The 22,121-nt window shown below is 38.6% G+C and overlaps 1 protein-coding gene across 1 annotated transcript; it reads right to left on the bottom strand.

The window, feature by feature from the left end:
* Window positions 1–4,536: 4,536 nt before the first annotated feature.
* Window positions 4,537–5,776, bottom strand: LOC131605020 (uncharacterized mitochondrial protein AtMg00860-like). The gene is made up of 3 exons (XM_058877424.1): window positions 5,715–5,776; window positions 5,180–5,315; window positions 4,537–4,863 (listed from the first exon to the last, which is right to left on the bottom strand). Exons 1-3 carry the CDS (start codon window positions 5,774–5,776, stop codon window positions 4,537–4,539), a joined length of 525 nt encoding a protein of 174 aa, XP_058733407.1.
* Between the last annotated feature and the right edge of the window lie 16,345 nt (window positions 5,777–22,121).

The following is a 22,121-nucleotide window of genomic DNA, read 5'->3' as shown; positions in this document are numbered from 1 at the left end:
GAAATAGAAATATTTGACTGGCAGAAAATACACAAAATATTATCTTAGTAATTAAGCAATATTATGACAACTAGTACAACATTTAATACTGACAGTATAAATATTACACACTATATTGAACAGTACGACGAATAAACGGTACATTTAAGAAATAAGAAATACGGCAAATTTTAAGAATGACGATTGATGACCCATGCTATGAACAATAACATGTAGATGATTGGGAGCATAGCCATTGCAGGTCCACATTCCTCAAGACTATGTAGGCAGAAGAAAGTCATGATCACCGTAGCAATGGTGATGACTGTAAGAAACAGTGTCTCTATCCATTTTGCCATTCTTGTTAGGGAAGAAGAAATGATGGATTATGAGGTAGGAATTTGAAAGATGATTTAGAATTTGATGTGAGATTTGTGAAAAGAATGAGAGGTATTTATAGAATGGAAAGATGATAGAGACGTTGGGGAATGATGTGATTCCGTACAAATGGAAATTTTGAGTGGAAGTGAGATTTGAAAGAAAGTGTATGATATTGTTGGGAAAAGAGAGATGTGTAGAATAAAGTTGAGATTTGAATTGGAAAGAAGAGATTTGAAAAGATTTTTGAAAATAATGGAATATAGTACAAAAGTTAGTGGGAAACCAAAAACAATTGTTACCAGTACAGTGTGAGTTTCCTGCTTTTGCGCCTGCAAAAAAGATTTAACCCTGCATGAACTGTGTTAGTACTATTTATCTGTAAAATAAATAAATAGTATTTGCGGTGTAATGAACAGCATTTGGCGTTTGCGTAAGAATAAATTCCACTGTTAGCCAAGTTACTGTGTAAGAGAAATTCTGAAATTTAAGCACTTCATATGTTTAGGATATTTGAAATAAAAATCCATGTTTATATGAAACTCTTAATTTTCAGATTGAAGTTTTCTTAAAAAAAGATGTGGGCAAATTTTGGGGTATAACACTTGGGGAGGAGCATCAGGTGGAAATGTTACCTGGGAACTGGAGAGTCAGATGAAGGACTCCTATCCTGAACTCTTCACTTGAGGTATGTTTTCGAGGACGAAAACTCTTTTAGTGGGGGAAAGTTGTAACACCCCATATTTCCTATAAACTAATTATTTGGGATTAATTAAATAATCAGATTAATTGAGAAATTATGAAGGAAGTAAGTGGGCTTGATGTTGTGTTTAGTAATGAGGGGGGGTGCTAAGTGTGAGGCCCTACTAAAGTTAATTCCTATTTTTTTATAAGGGAAATTGGGAGATAAAGAAATAGAATAGTCAGAAGAGGAGTTTTCAAAACACGTACAAAGCAGAGAAAGAGAAGAAAAAAAGAAGAAGAAGAAGAAGGAGAGGGTTGTCAAGAAACTTTGAATCAAGTTAAGGGGGGACTCTTCCTATTAGTATCTCTTATGTGTTTTTGTAGGTGATAGAATTGATTAAGATATTGTTTGCTTAAATTGGATATGTGAGGGTTTGGGATTGTTAGGTTTGGGAGTTTATGGTTAGGATAATTGAAAGTATGATTTTATGTGGTATTAAGGTTGAATGATGATTGAAATTGTGGTAATACATGCCTAATCTATGTTTAGATCGAGTTTTGAGTGAGGGAGTTTGGATTTCCCAGGCCTGTCACAGAGGTGAAATTCTGCATAATCGCACGTTCGCTAAGCGGCCTCAGGCTCGCTAAGCGGATGCTGTTCGTTTTTCAAAAATTAATTGAGCCCGCTAAGCGGACCTAGCCCGCTAAGCGGAGGTCCCAACGTAGTTAGCTACTGTCTTTGACAGCTTGAAGCGGGGTTATTCGAAAATTGATTCCATAAGCGCGCTAGAGGGTCGCTAAGCAGACCCTGCTGTGCAGAGATTTTCTGAACTTTGAAACAACGTATCTTTTGATCCGTGTATCTTTTTTTGGTGCCATTTTGGGTCTTGCAAAGCTAAGTAAATGTTTTCTATGATGATTTAGTGAGATGGGAAGTGGCCCAACTTTATTTTAAAACCCGATTTAATTGCTTTGGTAAAATGAAACATTGTGCACATATATATATATATATATGATTTTGTGAGTATGGAAATGTATTGGTGTAGGGATGGATGAATTTTGGTTATTGTTATGTTTATTGTGTCAAATGTGTGAATGATCGAATGCTTGCGGAAGCATGTGCATACTTGTTGGTGATGATAATGGTGGATTATAGTGAGACGATGCGGTGCAGCGGATCGGTTATGTTATAAGTATGTTATATGTGTGCATTTATTCATAAATCATTTTGGTGATGGATCCCGGTGATGTTTGGATCAATGGTGGGCATAATTCCCTTTGTGTGGAATTTGTGCCGGTAAGGCTGTATCACAGTGACGTTTAGATCAGTCTGATGGGTTAATACCATGATGTATGGTACAACATGCATAGAGTCAGTACATACATATGCATATTGATATAACATGATTGAATGGCTTTCAGTGTTATATTTGGTGATATATCTGTTGGTGTGGTTGTTGAACGATTGTATGCAAATATGAATATATTGCAATTGGGTGAATGATATGCCTATGATGTTTCATTGCTTATGAATACATAATATTTATTAATTGTGAATGAGACTCACTCTTACATGTTGATAATTTTTAGATTGAGGAGTAGCGACTTATTGCTTTGGTGAGGATAGCTCGTAAAGTCTATCCATTTATTTTGGGTCGTGTCGGTCATGCTCTGGTCTTGTAACACTGGGAACGATTGTTATTTGATGAATCGTTCCTAATAAAGCACAACAGATGAATTATATTTGACTTTTTTTAATTGTGGCACCCTTGTTTTCATGTTTTACTCTGAGTATTTTAATAATTGTCGCGGGATTTAGAAGGGTGTTACACGACTCCCTCATCTAATCCTCACGCTCTCAAGTCATACTCCGACTAGGTGATCCTCTCCACACTACCTTCAGCAAGGAAATCTCTTTACTTCGTAAATGCTTCAATTCCTAGCCCTCTATCCATATGGTTGATGCTTCAACTGTCAGGTTATCTCTGACATTCACATCATCCACTTGGATCACATGAGAAGGATCCATATTGTATCTCCTCAATTAAGACACATGAAACACGTCATGTAGATTAACAAGCGACAACAGTAATGCAATCCGATAGTCCACTTCACCTATCCTCTGCGTAATCTGGTACGGACTAACAAAACGCAGCGTGGACTTATGCAAATTTAGAGCTCTACCAACACCAGTTACCAGAGTAAATTTCAAGCACACATGATCTCCCTCTTGAAACTCAAGTGCTTTTCTCCGTTTATCATGATAACTTTTCCGACGACTCTGTGAAGCTTTCATCTTCCCTTGAATTATCTTGATCTTTTCTGTCGTCTTCTACATAATTTCAGATTCGAGTACAACACTCTCTCTTGACTCATACCAACACAATAGAGTCCTACACCTTCTACCTTACAATGCCTCGTACAGTTTCATTCCAATACTATCATGGAAATTGTTGTTGTAAGTGAACTCAATCAATGGAAAATGGCTATCCTAAGCAGCTACGTGTTCTAACACACAAGCCCTCAGCAAATCCTCCAAAGACAAGATAGTCCTCTTTGTTTGACCGTCCTTCTGCAGATGATAAGAATACTCAACCTCAACTTAGTACCCAAAGCCTTTTGCAAACTTTCCCAAAACCTTGATGTAAACCTCAAATATCTATCCGACACAATACTCAAAGGTATACCATGTAACCTCAAAATCTCTTTGATATACATCTGCGCTAACCTCCACAAGGAATGATTAATCCTCATCGGTAATAAATGAGCCGATTTAGTCAATCTATCCATTATTACCCAAATCAGATCATTACCCTTAGCAGTTTTTGGAAAAACTAACACAAAATCCATGAAAATGTTGTCCCATTTCCACTCCGGAATATTTAATGGTTGCATCAGACATAAAGGATTCTGGTGTTCAATCTTCGACTTATGACAATTCAAACAAGCATAGACAAACTCAACAATTTCATTCTTCATACCGGACCACCAAAACAATTTTTCAAGTCCTGATACATTTTTTGTTGCACCGGGATGAATACTTAGACCACTTTGATGTCCTTCCTCAAGAATACTCTTCTTAAGTTCTGGCACATCAGGAAGACACACTGTATCTCTGAACCTCATTACACTATTCTCATTAACTTTGAAATCACCCCTATTTACCTTGGTTAATCAACAGCAAACGATCAACCAAACCCAAATCAGATTTCTGACCTTCTTTGATCTCTTCAAGAATACCACTAGTCAGTCTCAACATTCCCAACTTTATACTGTTAGGATTCACTTCACACGTGAAACTTATATATCTGAATTGTTTGATCAATTCCAACTCTCGAACCATAAGCATCGACATATGTAAGCACTTCCTACTCAAGGCACCTGCTACAACATTAGCCTTTCCCGAATGGTAACTCAAATAAAAATCATTATCTTTCATAAGTTCGAGCCATATTTTCTGCCTCATGCTCAACTCCTTTTGATCGAACAAATACTTTAAACTCTTGCGATCACTGAACACTTCAAACTTGGAGCCAAAGAGAAACCTTCACACACATACGCTTGACCCTTTCGATTCAACCGAGTCAAATGTAAAGCCAACTTAGAGAAACCTTCAATAAACCTATGATAATAACCTGCTAAATCAAGAAAACTTCGTATCTCAGTAGCAGACTTCGGAGTCTCCCATTGCAACACATCAACAAATTTAGAAGGATATACCGAAATTCCACCACTCAAAATCACATGGCCAAGGAAACTCACTTCCTTCAACCAAAATTCACATTTCGACAACTTGGTATAAAGCTTTTTCTCCCTCAACACCTGCAACACAATCTGAAGATGTTCTACATAGTGTTTGTTAGTCTTACAATATATTAAAATATCATCAAAGGTACTTTATTCACACATTAATTAGCACGGTGGCCTTGCTCACCACACCTATAGAACTTCATTGTAGTGGGAGATCCTCCCCCACTTGTCGTCTTCCCGTAAAAAACTTTTAGTTTTCCCTTGTCAGCTGGAGTCACATACAGTTTCCCACGATCTTGGTTCTTTCCCTTCTTCTCACTAAGATTATTACAATAGGAAGATTTAGCTCTATTATCTTTATAATAAATCTGACATTGTTCACCAGCACCTGAAATTGGCGAATATCATGATATCCAATACCCAGCTTAATCTCCAGATGCAAGTCATTCTCAAATTTGATACACTTAGACCCTTCAACTTCTGCACTATTGTAGTGTGGACAAAACTTCACCATTTCCCCAAACCTAGCAGCATACTCAATAACAATCAAATTCCCTTATTTAAGTTCAAGGAATTCAGTCTTCTTCTTACCACACATATCTTTAGGATAGTACTTATCTAGAAAAGCATATCTGAACATAGCCCAAGTGATCTCTGTATCCACACTCTCCAATCTCTAGCGTGCATTATTCCACCAGTCTTCTGCTTCCTCTTCAATCATATGAGTACCAAATTGTACCTTCAGCTCCTCTAAGAAAGCCATCACTCTAAAGATCTTCTCAATATTTTTGAGCCACGTCTGTGAAGCATCGGGATCATGTCTGCCTTTGAAGGTCTGAGGGTTGTTTCGTTGAAACCTTTCCAATGCACGAAATTCATCATTCTCTCCAGCATTATGATTAATCTGACCTTGTTGGTTTTACATATCTTGAGCCATTGCTTCCAAAGTCTGAGCAATAGCATCATTATTTCTTCCTCTAGCCATAATTGTCCATATACACCACCATCATTAAAATAGTCAACATATAAATAGTGGTTACACACTAATCGACTAATAGGTACCACTAATATAACATCCTTCTAACCCCACGTATAATTTACAAGAAAATTAATTAAAACAAGCCACACAAGGGTGTGACACTTCATAAAAACAACATAAATATCATGCTCCGTAACACTGGTTACACAAAAGTAATATTTAACCTTTCAAACATACACATTCAAGGATGTATATAGGACATCAACCTTTACTTAAAAAATTTGCAGCATAATCATAATCGTCTAATGCTTATTATAAAATAAAACTCACTTTGAGTCCAAAAACTTATAACTCAAAACGAAATAAACATAGTTCAACAAATTACCTCAAAAAATAAGCAATATCATAGTTAGGCAAGTCAAACATCAACCCTAACCCGATGTTACATGATCAGAATAGAAACCACTAAATAAAACTATAATAAAAAAATGTCTTCACAACTAGCTTTCACTTACTATAACGGAAGCTACTACTGAGTATCTACATGTTACCCACGTAGAGGCAACATTCACACAGAAGTGGTGAGTAATCGTAATCAATTACAAAAGATATGAGAAATAATAGATTTGCAACACTTATAAATTTCGAATCAACAACATCAAATACATAATATTCTCACACCCCAATCATCACAGTAATTCATGTACAACTTCCATCATAAAACACACATATAAATCACGTAACAAATACAAGTATCACCAAATCAGTTAGCATCAACAAAATTATGCAATACCACATAGAATGTTATGCAACAACATTGACTCAATACATGTGGTACCAATTCATAAACACACTGGTTCATTTCGCTCCATGTTATACCGCCATGGATACATGATACCAACCATGGGATCTGATTCTTATTGAACCAGATCAAATCACAAAAATTGTTACCAAAAAATATTTTATGGAAATCGTTAATGACACAAAATCCATGGAAATTCTGTCCCATTTAGCGATAGTATACGCTTGCGGCAAATATTTCTCCTCCTTATCATACGACGACTTCTCCTTCTTAGTTACCCGAGCCACATCACCTCTCTTCTTTTGTGGGCTCCTATCTCCCTACCTCATTTCTTTTTGTTTACCCTTTTTCTAATTGGCACACATTGACAACTTCCATTAGTGGATCAAATATTTTATCGTGTCTTTCAGCTTGATGTATTCCTTTATATTATGTCTACTGCTGTAGAAATACCATTACCTGGATTTTTCTAAGTCGAGATAATCTCAAATCTATTTGGTGGTTTCCAATTCTTAATCGTGAAACTCCAAGTTGATGCATTCTTGTATAACGCGCTCTCTATATGTGATCAAGTGCGTATGTGATCCCGATCTTTGGAAGAGGTGGTATGCCTAATTTGTTCTCCTAGATATATCAGTTGTCTTTCTTCCTTTATCACTTTGTTTTATTCCAGGGTCCCCATGTTTTCCTCATTGACGTCTTTATGTACCTCCTCTTTCTGTACCTCTTCTATAAATGGCTATGCTAACAACTAACTTTTCTTCAGCCCTTGCAAACAAACTGTTAAAAGTATTTGGAACAATGATCCCAATACTTTATGTAAGCTTGGATTCTAGTTTGGACTCTAAAGCTTAACAAGTATTTCTTTATATCATAATTATCACCATTTGCTAATATAGCATATTCATTAAACCTATCGATGTATGATCATAGGGGTTCATCCTTTTTTCACCTTATCGAGCATAGGATCTCAACACAATTTGGTTTCTTTATGGATAACGTAAAATGAGAAGCGATCCTTCTACACAGTTCTTCCCATGAGTCGGTTGATTCAATTCCTAATCCTTGGAACCAGACGATGACCCTTGTTTTATATGTTTAGGAGGACATCTAAAAGCTCTACGTGCTACCCGTTAGTTTAGGAGGACATCTACGAGTTCTACGTGCTCATCAGAGTCCTTGTCCCCATCATATGTCCATATTCCCATCAATTTCTAGAACTATTTGCAGAAGTGGTACTCATTTATCCTTCTTGTGAAGGCGTTTATGCAGGAGGTCAATATGTCATTTGATGTCATCGAATGAATTGAAATGAAAGATATACCCATGTTGATGATCTTGGTGACTTGGATGTTCCTAGGACTCATATATGAAGGATGAGCGCCTATGAGGTGGAGAAGAATGAGTTTTGCATCTTTTATGGCCGTGTGGTTTGAGGTTACGAGATGATTCCACTTAATCTTCATTGTAGTATGTCACCACTTCACCATTGACATATATAAGGCCTTTTATGGGCCTCTAGGACCCTGGTGAGGATTGGTGGCCTATATCACCCGTCTCAAAACTTTTAAGCCTTTTATTCTATAACTCCATGGTTGTCGACTATCGTTGGATAAACATCAACAGACCCCTCAATAATATATTTGTTTTGTCATTGGCTACCAAGGTTAAAAGGGGTGGCGCGACATCGTCTTTTTATGGTTTTGGAGGCGTTTATATGACCTCTTTGTTTGGCATAAAAATTATCGGAGGCTAAGTAATTTCAATATATTAAGAGAAAACACGAATGTTGCGATTGCCGATAGTGGTAGGACCAAAGCTCTCTAGTGTGAAGAGGAAGCTGCAAGCCAGATTTCCAAACCGTTTTTGACTTAAGTGATCTCACTTGCCAGAAATCTATGAGGCTTGTTATATATTGATACATTTCTCTTTTTTCTGTTCACCATATCGATGTTGATTATTAATATGTTGGAAACATTGACGAAAAATTCTCACAGATGACCCAAATGATCTTTCAAACAACAATGATGCTTACAAGTGTGATGGTGAGCTTAGATATGATGGTGAAATCTGGTACGTGAGTGGTGTTTTGGTCTTCTAGTCTTGCATCGAGGGGGGGGGGGTGTAGCGGGGAAAATCTGATATCGAAGCCATGAAATTGACTCGAATCAATATTTCGTTTGAAATCGCCACCGCGCTTTATTTTTTCAAAGGAAAAGGGAAAAGAACGTAAAACCCAAAGTTTTGTTTTTAAAACAAGAAAGAGATCTCAGGTACGGGTGTTGATTATATGAGGGGAAGGTTTTAAGCACCCCTCATATCTGTGGTATTCCACAGGAACCTTTTTGAAAATCTGTGTGTGTGTGTGTGTGCTAAAAAAGGGTTTGTTTTATTTTTAAAATAAGCTCGGCAAAGCGTTTAGCTTTGGGCCTACATACCTCCTCGGTGCAATGGAGAAGTCAGAGCTAATGTAGTTCCGCTTAAGGGGAAAACATTTTTAAAAACGAATAAACACTTTATCGTCGTCGGAGAGAAATACTCAGCCATTGATCTTGAGCATGAGAACAAACAAGTTCTTTGCATCGCTAATGAAAGAAGGGCTCCAACTCGGATAAAATCGACGAGTATGCCACTAGCTCTCTCACGCGGAAAAGATCTCATTATATCAATCAATTTCAAAATCGTGGGGTATAACCACTCGTTTCGACAATTAACGGTGTCTAAACTTTTTGAAGAAAAAGCCACTAAGGGCAAAAGATATTTTTTAAGAAAAAGGTTTTGAAAAGATTGCAAACATAAGAAGGTTTTTGAAAAAGGGAGAAGATTTTGAAAATTTAAGAATGGGAGGAGATGAAGAGGCTATCCTATTGCGTAAAATAAAAGCTAAGGAAAAGAACGGTCTAACCGAAATAAGAAGCCAACACTTGACATTGTGAGTCAAGGTAGATTTCCCATCCTTTGGAATATCAATACTAAACCAACATTATCACTTGGGGATCCAGATGAACTTATTATCTTAGCACCACTTTGCATTAAGCACATTAAAATTCTGACAAAAATCGGGCAGAGTAACGGCTGTTTTCGGGTAAAATCCTTATCTCAATGCCTTGGAATTAACCATCAAGGGCTTTCAAGGAAATACGTGCACATACAAACAGACAACAATCCAATGCCAGACAGACAGAATAACAGCAGAGTAATAACAGAATAAGAGTCTAGAGGCACTAGGTCCATAAGTCCAAATCTCCAAAATGCTAAGGATAGTAACCAATAGTCCAAAGAGAGCCTTATGTTTTTTTTTAGATTTTGGTTGTTTATTAGTGTTTTAGCATAAAAGTAAAGTATGGTCCAAGTGGACAAAAGGAAAATAGCGGAAGCATAAACATATGCCCAAGTGGACAAAGAGAAAATAGCGGAATTATAAACGTCCAAATGGACAAAGAGAAAATGGCGGAATGTAAATATGATGAAATGATAAAATAAAGCGATAAAGCGAGAAATATAAAGAGCGGTATAATAAATGGCGGAAATTAAAGTTAGTGGTTAGATGTTAAAGATAACCATCTTGAAACTTGTCAAGTATGTTATCAAAGTTAGTAATGAAGATCGATGGTGAGTGAATGATGTACTCGGATTTAAGGTCAATGGAAACTTATCAGAAGCTTGACAAAATCATAGCGACTACACGATAAATTTCCATAAGTCATAAATCAACCGCATACAATTCTCTTCCATATTTGATCTTTTATCGAGTCGGGACAAATGTAGGAGAACTCTCCATGTATCAAGATCATCAATCAAAAGAAATAAGAAGGAGAAGAAGAAATGATCTAGCCTTTATCAAGAATCCATAGAATTCTAAAGATATCAAGACTTTCATCGATCAAAAGGAAATAAGATGAAAAGATAAGAATGAAAACAAATTGATCTAGTCTTCATCAAGAATCCATAGAATCCTCAAGATATTAAGACTTTCATCGGTCAAAAGGGAATAAGATGAAAAGATAAGAATGAAAACAAATTGATCTAGTCTTCATCAAGAATCCATAGAATTCTCAAGATATTAAGACTTTCATCGATCAAAAGAAAAATAAGATGAAAATAAGAATGAAAACACAAAAGATAATCAACTCACACTATCATTAATGTCATTCATCCATTTTGGTGGATTAGGTCATTTCAAACCTATCAACACCCTAGATCCAATGATATTAATGAAGTGTAGGAAGAAGGAAGCCAAAACAAGCACAAAAAAGGCAAAAAACCACATTCTGCCTGCTGGAAATCGATTTCATGCAGGGGGAAATCGATTTCCATAGTGCAGTTTTCAAAAAAACAAGTTACGTTCAGCAGGAAATCGATTTCAGCCTTAAGGAAATCGATTTCCTCAGTGTAAATTTCAGCAAAAACAGCATTTAAAGGCATGAAACTTGATTTGAACAAATATACAAACACCTTATGATCACACATCAACTTGAGCACGAAATTTCCATCACAAAACTAGCAAATATCATCAATATAGCATCAAAGATGCATTGAACACAAGCAATAAAGATCTACATCATGGATCTAGCAAATTACCACTTCTTGAACAAAGATTTTGGAGTAGCTTCAAGAGCAAGCACAAGGTGTGTAGATCCTTCAAATTTGGAGATGATCAAACAAAGAAAAGAGTGAAATGTAGGAGGTTTAGTTCAAAATTAGCAAGATTCAATGTGAACCTCACTAATCTTATGAAAATGAACTTTGGGTGAGGGTTTTGGAAAGGGTGAGAAATGAATTTGCAAGCAATTTTTTGGCTCTCCAAGCTTGAGAAATGAGAGAGTAGTGGGCTCTATTTATAGGATGAGAGCAAGAGTAGTGGTAATTTGGTCTTTTTGCATTTGGTAATTAGCTTGTGTTTAATTGGTGATTAAAGTGGCAATTAAATGGTAAAAAGTGGTAAAATGGGGTTTAAGTGGGTTTAATGAAGAGAATTATTTTGATGAGGTGGAAAATTGGTACAATGATCAAATAAAAAGGTGCCAAAATGATGTCAAGCTTCCTTCCTTATATTTTTTTTGAATTTCGCCTTAAGGAAATCGATTTCCCCAGGAGTGAAATCGATTTCACTCTGTTCCAGAAGAGAATTTGGCGCAAAATACACTAGGGAAATCGATTTACCCAGGAGGGAAATCGATTTCATGCTGTCCAGAATGTGATTTTGTTGAAGATTGCTGCAGGGAAATCGATTTACCCAGTAGGGAAATCGATTTCATCAGTCAAAAATTTGGAAAATGCCTTGTTTATTGCATGTCTTGGCTTGGTACCTACAAAACAAAAGCCTACAAAGAAACAAAGCAATGTTTTTGGTATTTGGGTTAGTATAATATGCATACAAGATAAACAATCATTGGTGCTTGATGGTCCCTCTTATTGATGAGGTGAGTGCAACACCATAAACAAAACTTCCAAGTGAAGCTCTTGATTAGTGATTGGGATATGAATGATATAGGATCTTAGGGTCAAAAATTGGGGTATGACAGATGCCCCTATTTAAGTTTCTTTGATTTGGAGATACGATGATTGGAAATCTTCGTTTTGACAAAATCGAAGAGACTTAAATATATAAAACACAATTTTTGATCCTAAGATGCAATGCAATGTTTATTGAATGCATATGATGATAATAAAGCATGACAACACTGGGGAGTAAAAGGTACTCCACTGGGGAAAATAAATGTCTTGCTGGCAAATCTCTGCTGGGGAAGGCAAGACTTTGTTGGAGAGATGAAACTTTGGTAGGGAAAGAAATTTCTCTGGGGAAAACACTTCGCGTCAGAGAGGTTATAGAATCCTCTTTCACTGGGGATGAGAAAAGGGGAACATCCTCTTTCACTGGGGATGAGAAAGTATGCATCCTGAATCAGAATGCCAATCTTCCGTTATCAGAAATCACACCATCGTACCACTGATGATATGAAAAGAGATAATTCATCGATGTACTACTGACGATGAAAGAGATGTACCGCCGTACCACTGACGATAACACATACCAACGTTCTACTGAAGGCATGAAAGAGATATACCACCGTACCACTGATGATATAAAAGGGATAAATCATCGACGTACCACTGACGATGAAAGAGATGTACCGCCGTGCCACTGACGATAACACATACCAACGTTCTACTGAAGGCATGAAAGAGATATACCACCGTACCACTGATGATATAAAAGGGATAAATCATCGACGTACCACTGACGATGAAAGAGATGTACCGCCGTACCATTGACGATAACACATACCAACGTTCCACTGAAGGCATGAAGAGGTATACCACCGTACCACTGATGATATAAAAGGGATAAATCATCGACGTACCACTGACGATGAAAGAGATGTACCGCCGTACCATTGACGATAACACATACCAACGTTCCACTGAAGGCATGAAAGAGATATACCACCGTACCACTGATGATATAAAAGGGATAAATCATCGACGTACCACTGACGATGAAAGAGATGTACCGCCGTACCATTGACGATAACACATACCAACGTTCCACTGAAGGCATGAAGAGGTATACCACCGTACCACTGATGATATAAAAGGAGATGTACCGCCGTACCACTAACGATGAAAGAGATGTACCGCCGTACCACTAACGATAACACATACCAACGTTCCACTGAAGGCATGAAGAGGTATACCACCGTACCACTGATGATATAAAAGGGATAAATCATCGACGTACCACTGACGATGAAAGAGATGTACCGCCGTACCACTGACGATAACACATACCAACGTTGCACTGAAGGCATGAAGAGGTATATCACCGTACCACTGATGATATAGTAAGAGATGATTCATCGACGTACCACTGACGATGAAAGAGATGTACCGCCGTACCATTGACGATAACACATACCAACGTTCCACTGAAGGCATGAAGAGGTATACCACCGTACCACTGATGATATAAAAGGAGATGATTCATCGACGTACCACTGACGATGAAAGAGATGTACCACCGTACCACTGACGATAACACATACCAACGTTCCACTGAAGGCATGAAGAGCTGCCCCTTTGTACCAATGATGGTGAAGAGCAATCAATAATACTTTTTTAATGATTTGAGGATGCATACATAAATGCCTAGTCTCAATATTCATCATCCAGTGACAAAAATTCAATCCATGACCAAAATGGAAAGAAGCTGCCAAAAAGACTGGACCATGTGAGGGAGAAACTCACTGGTCTTCTGTTCGTAGTCATCTGAACAGAAAAACTGAAACATATTATCCACCTAGAAACAAATTCAGTGGGGATTTTCAAGGAAAGTGAGTTTTTTTCTTCTTAAGACACTCTAAATGAAAGAGCAATCTGTTTGACAGTAAACTAAATGTGAAATGTATGACTGTTTTTGATGTATGTTAATGATGCATATGCTGCCAAAACTTAGCACAAGAATTAACTCAAGCGATGGAGTGCGAAGATAACATAATCAAGCATGTCTCAAGCTGAACATCAGAGCAAAAACTGCTATAACAATCTTTTGATGGCTTTAGAATAAATGCTGCCCAACATTAGGGAATATCAGAGCTAAGAGAACACAGTAGTTGAGTTCTATACCATATTTGAATCAGGCCAAAGGTGCATTGAGTGGAACACATTCTTCTTCTTTTGCATTATGAATACATCAGCATATCCATTCCTTGTAATGTACTCATGAATCAAAGTAAAACTTCTTTTATAATTTTCAAAAGGATTTTGTTGAAATCAATTTTCTTTTTGTTTCAAAAATTACTATCAACAATAAATGACATTTTGAGAGATATGGAAGAAATGAGATTGCCAATAAAGGGTAAAGGCTCAAACTTTTTTAATAGAATGGTAGCCTGCAAAAGGCAAGACCCCATGGATTATTACAAAATTTGGAAAGTGGTAATTTTGTGGAAAAGGTACATTGAAATGTAATGACCCCATCCTCTCTCTCAACTTGGAATTCCTGAGCAAAGGCTTCCGTTGAAATGTGTTGAACTTCTTCATGAGAAACAGATGACTGCTGATGATCAAGTCTTGTCTGATGTAGTTACTTGCCATGAATCCCTAACTTTTGCCTGGACCGCCCTTTCGGGTTTTCAGTCCACCGGGTATTTTATTCTGTTTATGTCTCTAATTTTTGCCTGGACCGCCCTTTCGGGTTTTCAATCCACCGAGACGCTCCTTTTTGCCTAAGCCGCCCTTTCGGGTTTTCAACTTAGCGAGCTGTTCTTTTATTATTTTTAGGCAAAGTATTTCTTGACTACATCAGCATTCACGGGACGGGGGAGCTCCTCTCCATCCATAGTTGTAAGAATTAATGCACCGCCAGAGAAGGCTTTCTTAACAACATATGGTCCTTCAAAATTAGGAGTCCATTTGCCCCTTGAATCGGAGGTAAAAGACAAGATTCTTTTGAGCACGAGGTCGCCTTCTCTGAATACACGAGGTCGAACCTTCTTATCGAACGCTTTCTTCATTCTTTTCTGGTACAACTGACCATGGCATAAAGCCGTCATCCTCTTTCTTCTATCAAATTCAACTGATCAAACCTGCTCTGACACCATTCAGCCTCAGATAACTTGGTTTCCATTAAAACTCTCAGTGATGGGATCTCAACCTCAATGGGGAGCACTGCTTCCATACCATAAACCAAAGAAAAGGGAGTTACCCCTGTTGAAGTACGAACAGATGTACGGTACCCATGCAAAGCAAATGGGAGAATCTCATGCCAGTCCTTGTACGTAACAACCATCTTTTGCATAATCTTCTTAATATTCTTATTTGCTGCTTCAACAGCTCCATTCATCTTTGGCCTATAAGGCGAAGAGTTGTGATGTTCAATCTTGAAGCTTTCACACAGTTCTCTCATCATGCTATTGTTCAGATTCGAGCCATTATCAGTGATGATCTTGCTCGGTACACCATATCTGCAAATGATGTTGTTCTTGATAAATCTAACCACAACTTTCTTTGTCACATTAGCATATGAAGCAGCTTCTACCCACTTGGTAAAGTAATCGATTGCTACCAGGATGAATCGATGTCCATTCGAAGCCTTGGGTTCAATCATGCCAATCATATCAATACCCCACATAGAGAAAGGCCATGGGGAAGAAATAACATTGAGAAGTGTCGGAGGCACATGAATCTTGTCAGCATACACCTGACACTTGTGACACTTCTTTACAAATTTATAGCAATCAGATTCCATTGTCAGCCAATAGTAACCTGCTCTAAGCATCTTTTTAGCCATTGAATGTCCATTGGCATGGGTACCAAAAGAACCTTCATGGATTTCATGCATCAACATGTCTGCTTCATGTCTATCCACGCATCTGAGCAAAACCATGTCATAATTCCTTTTATACAAAACATCAGCATTGATGAAGAAACTGCCAGCCAATCTCCTCAAAGTTTTCTTATCTTTATTTGATGCCCCAAGTGGGTACTCTTGGGTCTGAAGGAAGTGCTTAATATCGAAATACCAAGGCTTTTCATCTGTTGCTTCCTCAACTGCAAATACATGAGCAGGTCTATCAAGACGCCTGATTGTTATCTGAGGTTCCTCATTATGGAAATTCACTTTGTACATGGAAGACAATGTGGCTAAAGCATCAGCCATATGATTCTCATCTCGAGGGATGTGGTGGAATTCAACTTTGTTGAAGAATGTCAATAGTCTTCTGGCGTAATCTTTATAAGGAATTAAACCAGGATGACGAGTTTCCCATTCTCCTTTAATCTGATTAATCACAAGCGCAGAATCTCCATAAACATCAAGAATCTTAATTCTCAGATTAATGGCCTCTTCAAGCCCCATGATGCAAGCTTCATACTCAGCAATATTATTTGTGCAATCAAAACATATCCTTGCAGTGAAAGGTACATGTGACCCATGTGGAGTGACAATAATGGCGCCAATTCCATGGCCATGAATGTTAGAAGCTCCATCAAAAATTAAACCCCACTTGGATTCAGGATCTGGCCCTTCTTCTGGCAATGGTTCATCCCAATCTTGAGATCTCAAATACATTATATCTTCATCTGGGAAGTCCATTCTGATAGATTGATGATCGTCAATTGGTTGGTGAGCGAGGTACTCTGCCAACACACTTCCTTTCACAGCTTTCTGAGCTCGATATTCAATATCATATTCTGATAATAACATTTGCCAGCGAGCAATCCTTCCAGTTAATGCAGGTTTCTCAAATACATACTTAATTGGATCCATTTTGGAAATCAATAGGGTGGTGTGGTTCAACATATACTGTCTCAGTCGGCGAGCAGCCCACACCAAAGCACAACAAGTTTTCTCAAGCAGCGAGTATCTTGTTTCGCACTCGGTAAACTTTTTGCTAAGGTAGTATATTGCATACTCTTTTCGACCAGACTCGTCATGCTGACCCAACACACATCCCATTGAATTTTCAAGTACTGTGAGGTACATAATCAAAGGCCTTCCCTCAGCCGGAGGGAGCAAAATGGGAGGTTCAAGCAGATATTCTTTGATGTTGTCAAAAGCTTTCTGACAATCTTCATTCCACACACATCCCTGATTTTTCTTTAACAACTTGAAGATTGGCTCACAGGTAGCAGTCATATTGGAAATGAACCTGGAGATATAATTCAAACGTCCGAGGAAACCTCTCACTTGTTTCTCAGTCTTAGGTGCTGGCATTTCCTGAATTGCTTTAACTTTATCAGGATCCACTTCAATTCCTCTCTGACTGACAACGAAACCCAATAATTTTCCGGAACGGACACCAAAAGTGCATTTGTTTGGATTTAAGCGGAGACGATACTTTCTCAAACGCTGAAACAACTTTAAAAGATCCTCCATGTGCCCTTCCTCTGACTGGGACTTGGCAATCATATCATCCACATAAACCTCAATTTCTTTGTGCATCATATCATGGAAAAGAGTAGTCATGGCCCTCTGATATGTCGCACCAGCATTCTTTAACCCAAATGGCATCACTTTGTAACAGAATGTCCCCCAGGGTGTGATAAAGGTTGTCTTCTCCATGTCTTCAGGTGCCATCTTAATCTGGTTGTATCCTGAAAAACCATCCATAAAGGAGAAAACCTCAAACTTGGCCGTGCTATCTACCAACATATTAATGTGAGGTAGAGGAAAATCATCTTTCGGACTGGCTTTGTTCAAATCTCTATAATCCACACACATGCGAACTTTTCCGTCTTTCTTCGGAACAGGCACAATATTGGCAATCCATTGAGGATATACAGAAGTGACAAGGAAACCTGCGTCAATCTGCTTCAAGACCTCATTCTTAATCTTTTCTGCCATATCAGGATGACTCCTTCTTAACTTTTGCTTGACAGGAGGACATTCTGGTTTCAACGGCAAACGGTGCTCCACAATATCTGTGTCCAACCCAGGCATATCTTGGTAGGACCACGCAAAAATGTCAACATACTCTTTAAGAAGCTCTACCATCCTCTTCTTAACATCTTGACCAAGCAGTGCCCCAATCTTGACTTCTTTTTTATCTTCTTCAGAACTCAAGTTGATGACTTCTAATGGCTCTTTATATGGCTGAATGGTGTCTTCCTCGTGCTCAAGCAGTCGGGAAATCTCATCAGGAATACATTCATCACTTTCTTCTTCCGCCTCATACACAGGACACTCGAAGTTAGGAGAGGGCGCAGGGTCATTACTTTCAACGGTTTTATTGATTAATCTGCACAAATGATTATTATTTCAGGAAAAGGAAAGATATATGCAAACATGTAATCGTGCAGATTATGAAAAAATGAAAACATTTTTTAAGGTTTTTTGTGTTACCACTTTCCAGAAAAAGCAAAAAGATAAAAAGCATGTATATGCAGAAACAAAATGACTTTTATTGATGATTTTAATGTTTAAAACAAACAGAAAACAGCCCCAACAACTTCACTTTCATCTTGGGCAGAATGAAAGGATTTTGAAAAACATAAAAGCAAATTACTTTGAGACATGAGTACACTCAGGAATGTCAATGGTGATCCAATTCTTAATCATCTTTCCATGGGTCACAAAGTTTGGCACTTCTGGCTCTGATTCGCCTTCAACAATAGCGTTCACTTCTGGAAGAGTCGGATGTAGAAACCCAGCACTATGAAACATTTCTTGATAAGGACGAAAAGCAGATTCAGACTTCATCACAGACTTGTCGGAGGCAGAAAATCCCAGACCAGCTCTATTCTTGTTCTCTTGTAGACTCACCATTTGTCCCCAGACTCCTGAATGTCCATTCTGAACCACCAGCTGAGCGTCTTTGAAGGAGGCAATGGAAGCTTCATCCTTTTTGATTTCATCATTAACAGACAGGGCTTGGAATGCAGTTCCAATGACTACCTCATCAGCTTCTATGGTACGGAACGAAGAGAGATGACTAATCAGCAAAGCTTGTTCTCCATTCACAACAACCATCTTTCCATCTTTCACAAATTTCAACTTTTGGTGAAGAGTTGACGTAACTGCCCCAGCCTCATGGATCCATGGGCGTCCCAATAAGCAACTGTATGCAGGGAAAATGTCCATCACTTGAAAAGTAATCTTGAAGACAAATGGTCCAATACCAATAGGCAAATCAACCTCTCCGACCACTGATTTCTTCGATCCATCAAAAGCCTTGACGATCACATTGCTAAATCTCATTGGTGTGCTACCATAAGACAGCTTAGCAAGAGTGGATTTTGGCATGACATTCAGAGATGATCCAGTATCGATCAACACATTGGACATTGAGTCCTCTTTGCAACTGACAGAGATGTGCAAAGCCAAATTATGATTTCTTCCTTCCTCAGGCAAATCTTCATCACTGAAGCTTAAATTGTTACATGCAGTGATATTACTCACCACCCCATTAAACTGATCCAGCGTCACATCATGATCCACAAAAGGCTTGGTCGAGTATTTTCATCAAAGAATCCCTATGAGCAGGAGAACTCGTCAGCAGCTCCATTATAGAGATCTTGTACAGAGTGCGATGCAACTGATCCACGATCTTATAATCACTCATCCTGATAAGCTTCAAAATCTCATCCATCTCCTTTCCTGAAGATGACTCAGCATTCACTTTTGTCGCATCATTATTGTTCACAGGCACTTGAGTTGGATTCCTCTGGACATCCACAACTGTTTGGGGCTGAGTAAAAACTCGCTCGCTTCTAGTCACTCTACTAACATCTGCTATATTCCCAACAGAAGACAGAGGCTTAATCTCGACTTCTTTTCCAGCTTCCATCATGGTGGCATTGTATCTGTAAGGTACAGCCTTATCAGAACTATAAGGTACAGATCCAGGCAAACATATCACAAGAGGTTCTACAGCAGCTTTGCCATAACAACCAATCTCTACACATTCCGGGATTTCAAAGCATGGTTCAATCACATTGACATCATCTTCATCTCTGTCCCTCAGAATCTCAATGAGCCTTTGATCTATCATCTCTTGTAAATCTCTTCTCACAATGTAACATCCTCGAGGATTGACTGAACAAATCCTACAAGCAGCATGATTATGCTCATAATGACTGTACTCACACAGAGTGGCATGCATCTCTACCAATGGTCCTCTGATGTGTTCCACACGATAAATCTTATACTTCCCAGGGCAACCAGATACCATATTCACAGCAGACGCTTCATGAATTGGCAATGGATTGTTCTGCACATTTGGACCAATATCACGGAAAGAAAGCATACCAGAACGAACCAATCTCTGGACTTCATTCTTCAGGGCCCAACAGTTTTCCAAATCATGCCCAGAAGCATTCTGATGATAAGCACAAGTGGCATCAGCCTTATACCACCAAGGGAGTTTCTCTGGCACAGGAGGTGGTGACCTTGGTTGAACCAACTTCTTATGAATTAGAGCAGGATACAGTTCAGTGTACGTCATAGGGATAGGATCAATATTAACCCGAGGATACGGATTTCGCCTTGCTGGTTGTTGATTAACAGGAGCTACAGGCACTGAATTCACGACAGGAGTTACTGACGCCACTTGTTGAGATTGATTTCTGAATCGACTATTCCTCCCATGAGAAACAACATTAGCATCTGATTCTTTCTTCTTCTGGAGTGAAGAACCATACTTCTTCGCACCACCAGATGAATTGTCATTTCGAACCAAACAACCTTCTCGCACAACTTCTTCCAATCTGACACCCATACCCACCATTTCGGTGAAGTCTACAGGAGCACATGCAATCATCTTTTCATAGTAAAACGGACCAAGAGTCTGCAGAAAAATCTTAGTCATATCTTTTTCTTCCATCGGAGGAATCACTTGGGCGGCAACCTCACGCCATCTCTGAGCATACTCCTTGAAGGATTCTTTCTCTTTCTGCATCATAGCTCGCAATTGATCCCTATCAGGAGCCATGTCCACATTATACTTGTATTGTTTCACGAACGCCTCAGCTAAGTCATTGAAAGTGCGAATATGGGTGCTATCAAGGCCCATATACCACTTAGAAGCAGCTCCAGTCAAACTATCTGGGAAATAGTGAATCAACAGACGTTGATCATCAGTGTGAGTAGAGATCTTTCTCACATACATCACCAGGTGTGCCTGAGGACAGGAATTTCCTTTATACTTCTCAAATTCAGGCAGTTTGAACTTAGCAGGTACTTTCACATTGGGAACAAGGCAAAGATCATGCACATTCTTTCCAAACAGTTCTTTCCCACGCAAGGCTTTCATCTCCTTCTGCAATTCTTCAAACTGATCTTGGAAACCATCCATTCTGTCATGAATTTCACTTGGAGCAGCATCATAAATGGGCTCTAGGACAAAAGGACCAGTATGAACAATAGGAGATGTGTTGACCATAACAGGAGTCAACGGACGAGTCATCTCTAGAGCAGACAAATAACCTTCAGGCATGCCCCAGGGATATCCATTAGGCATACGTTGCTGAGTAGCCCCAACTGGAACAGCAGGAATGGTTGTAGCAGCAATTTCAGAAATCACAGTGGTCTGACCCTGAGCTTGGGCATTGGGAGGAGGAACCTGATTCTGATTCTGAGTCTGATTCTGAGCAGCCATCAACGTCTCAACCAGAGCAGTGAGGCGATCCACACCAGATCTCAAAGTAACAACCTCTTCACGTAGCTCACGATTCTCTTGTTCAAGACCTTCCATCTTCTTCTTGCAGTTAGCTCGAGTATTATACCGGTGAGACAGCTTGATTCTGTATGAAGAACACTGAATAAGACCTCTGGAAATACCCTCGGAAGCAAGACCAAAAATGCAGAATGATGCATGAAATGCAATGCAAATGATTTTTATTTTTCTGGTTTTCAAGGAACTTTAAGACATTAATTGTAAACATTAGCAAAAACAACATAAAACATAACAACATTCTTCATTAATAATAGAGAAGCTTACAAAAGGATTCAAAGATCCAAAATTACAAAATAATGGAAAAGCTAGAAACTAGAAGGGAACACTTCTGATGAAGATCCAACTCCTCTCTGCAGCTTCCTACGGAGCTTCT

The sequence above is a fragment of the Vicia villosa genome, linkage group LG5 (assembly GCF_029867415.1).
Source record: "Vicia villosa cultivar HV-30 ecotype Madison, WI linkage group LG5, Vvil1.0, whole genome shotgun sequence".
NCBI lineage: Eukaryota > Viridiplantae > Streptophyta > Magnoliopsida > Fabales > Fabaceae > Vicia > Vicia villosa.
The sequence above is the reverse complement of the archived record's forward strand: the minus strand, read 5'-3'. Positions and strand labels throughout refer to the sequence as shown.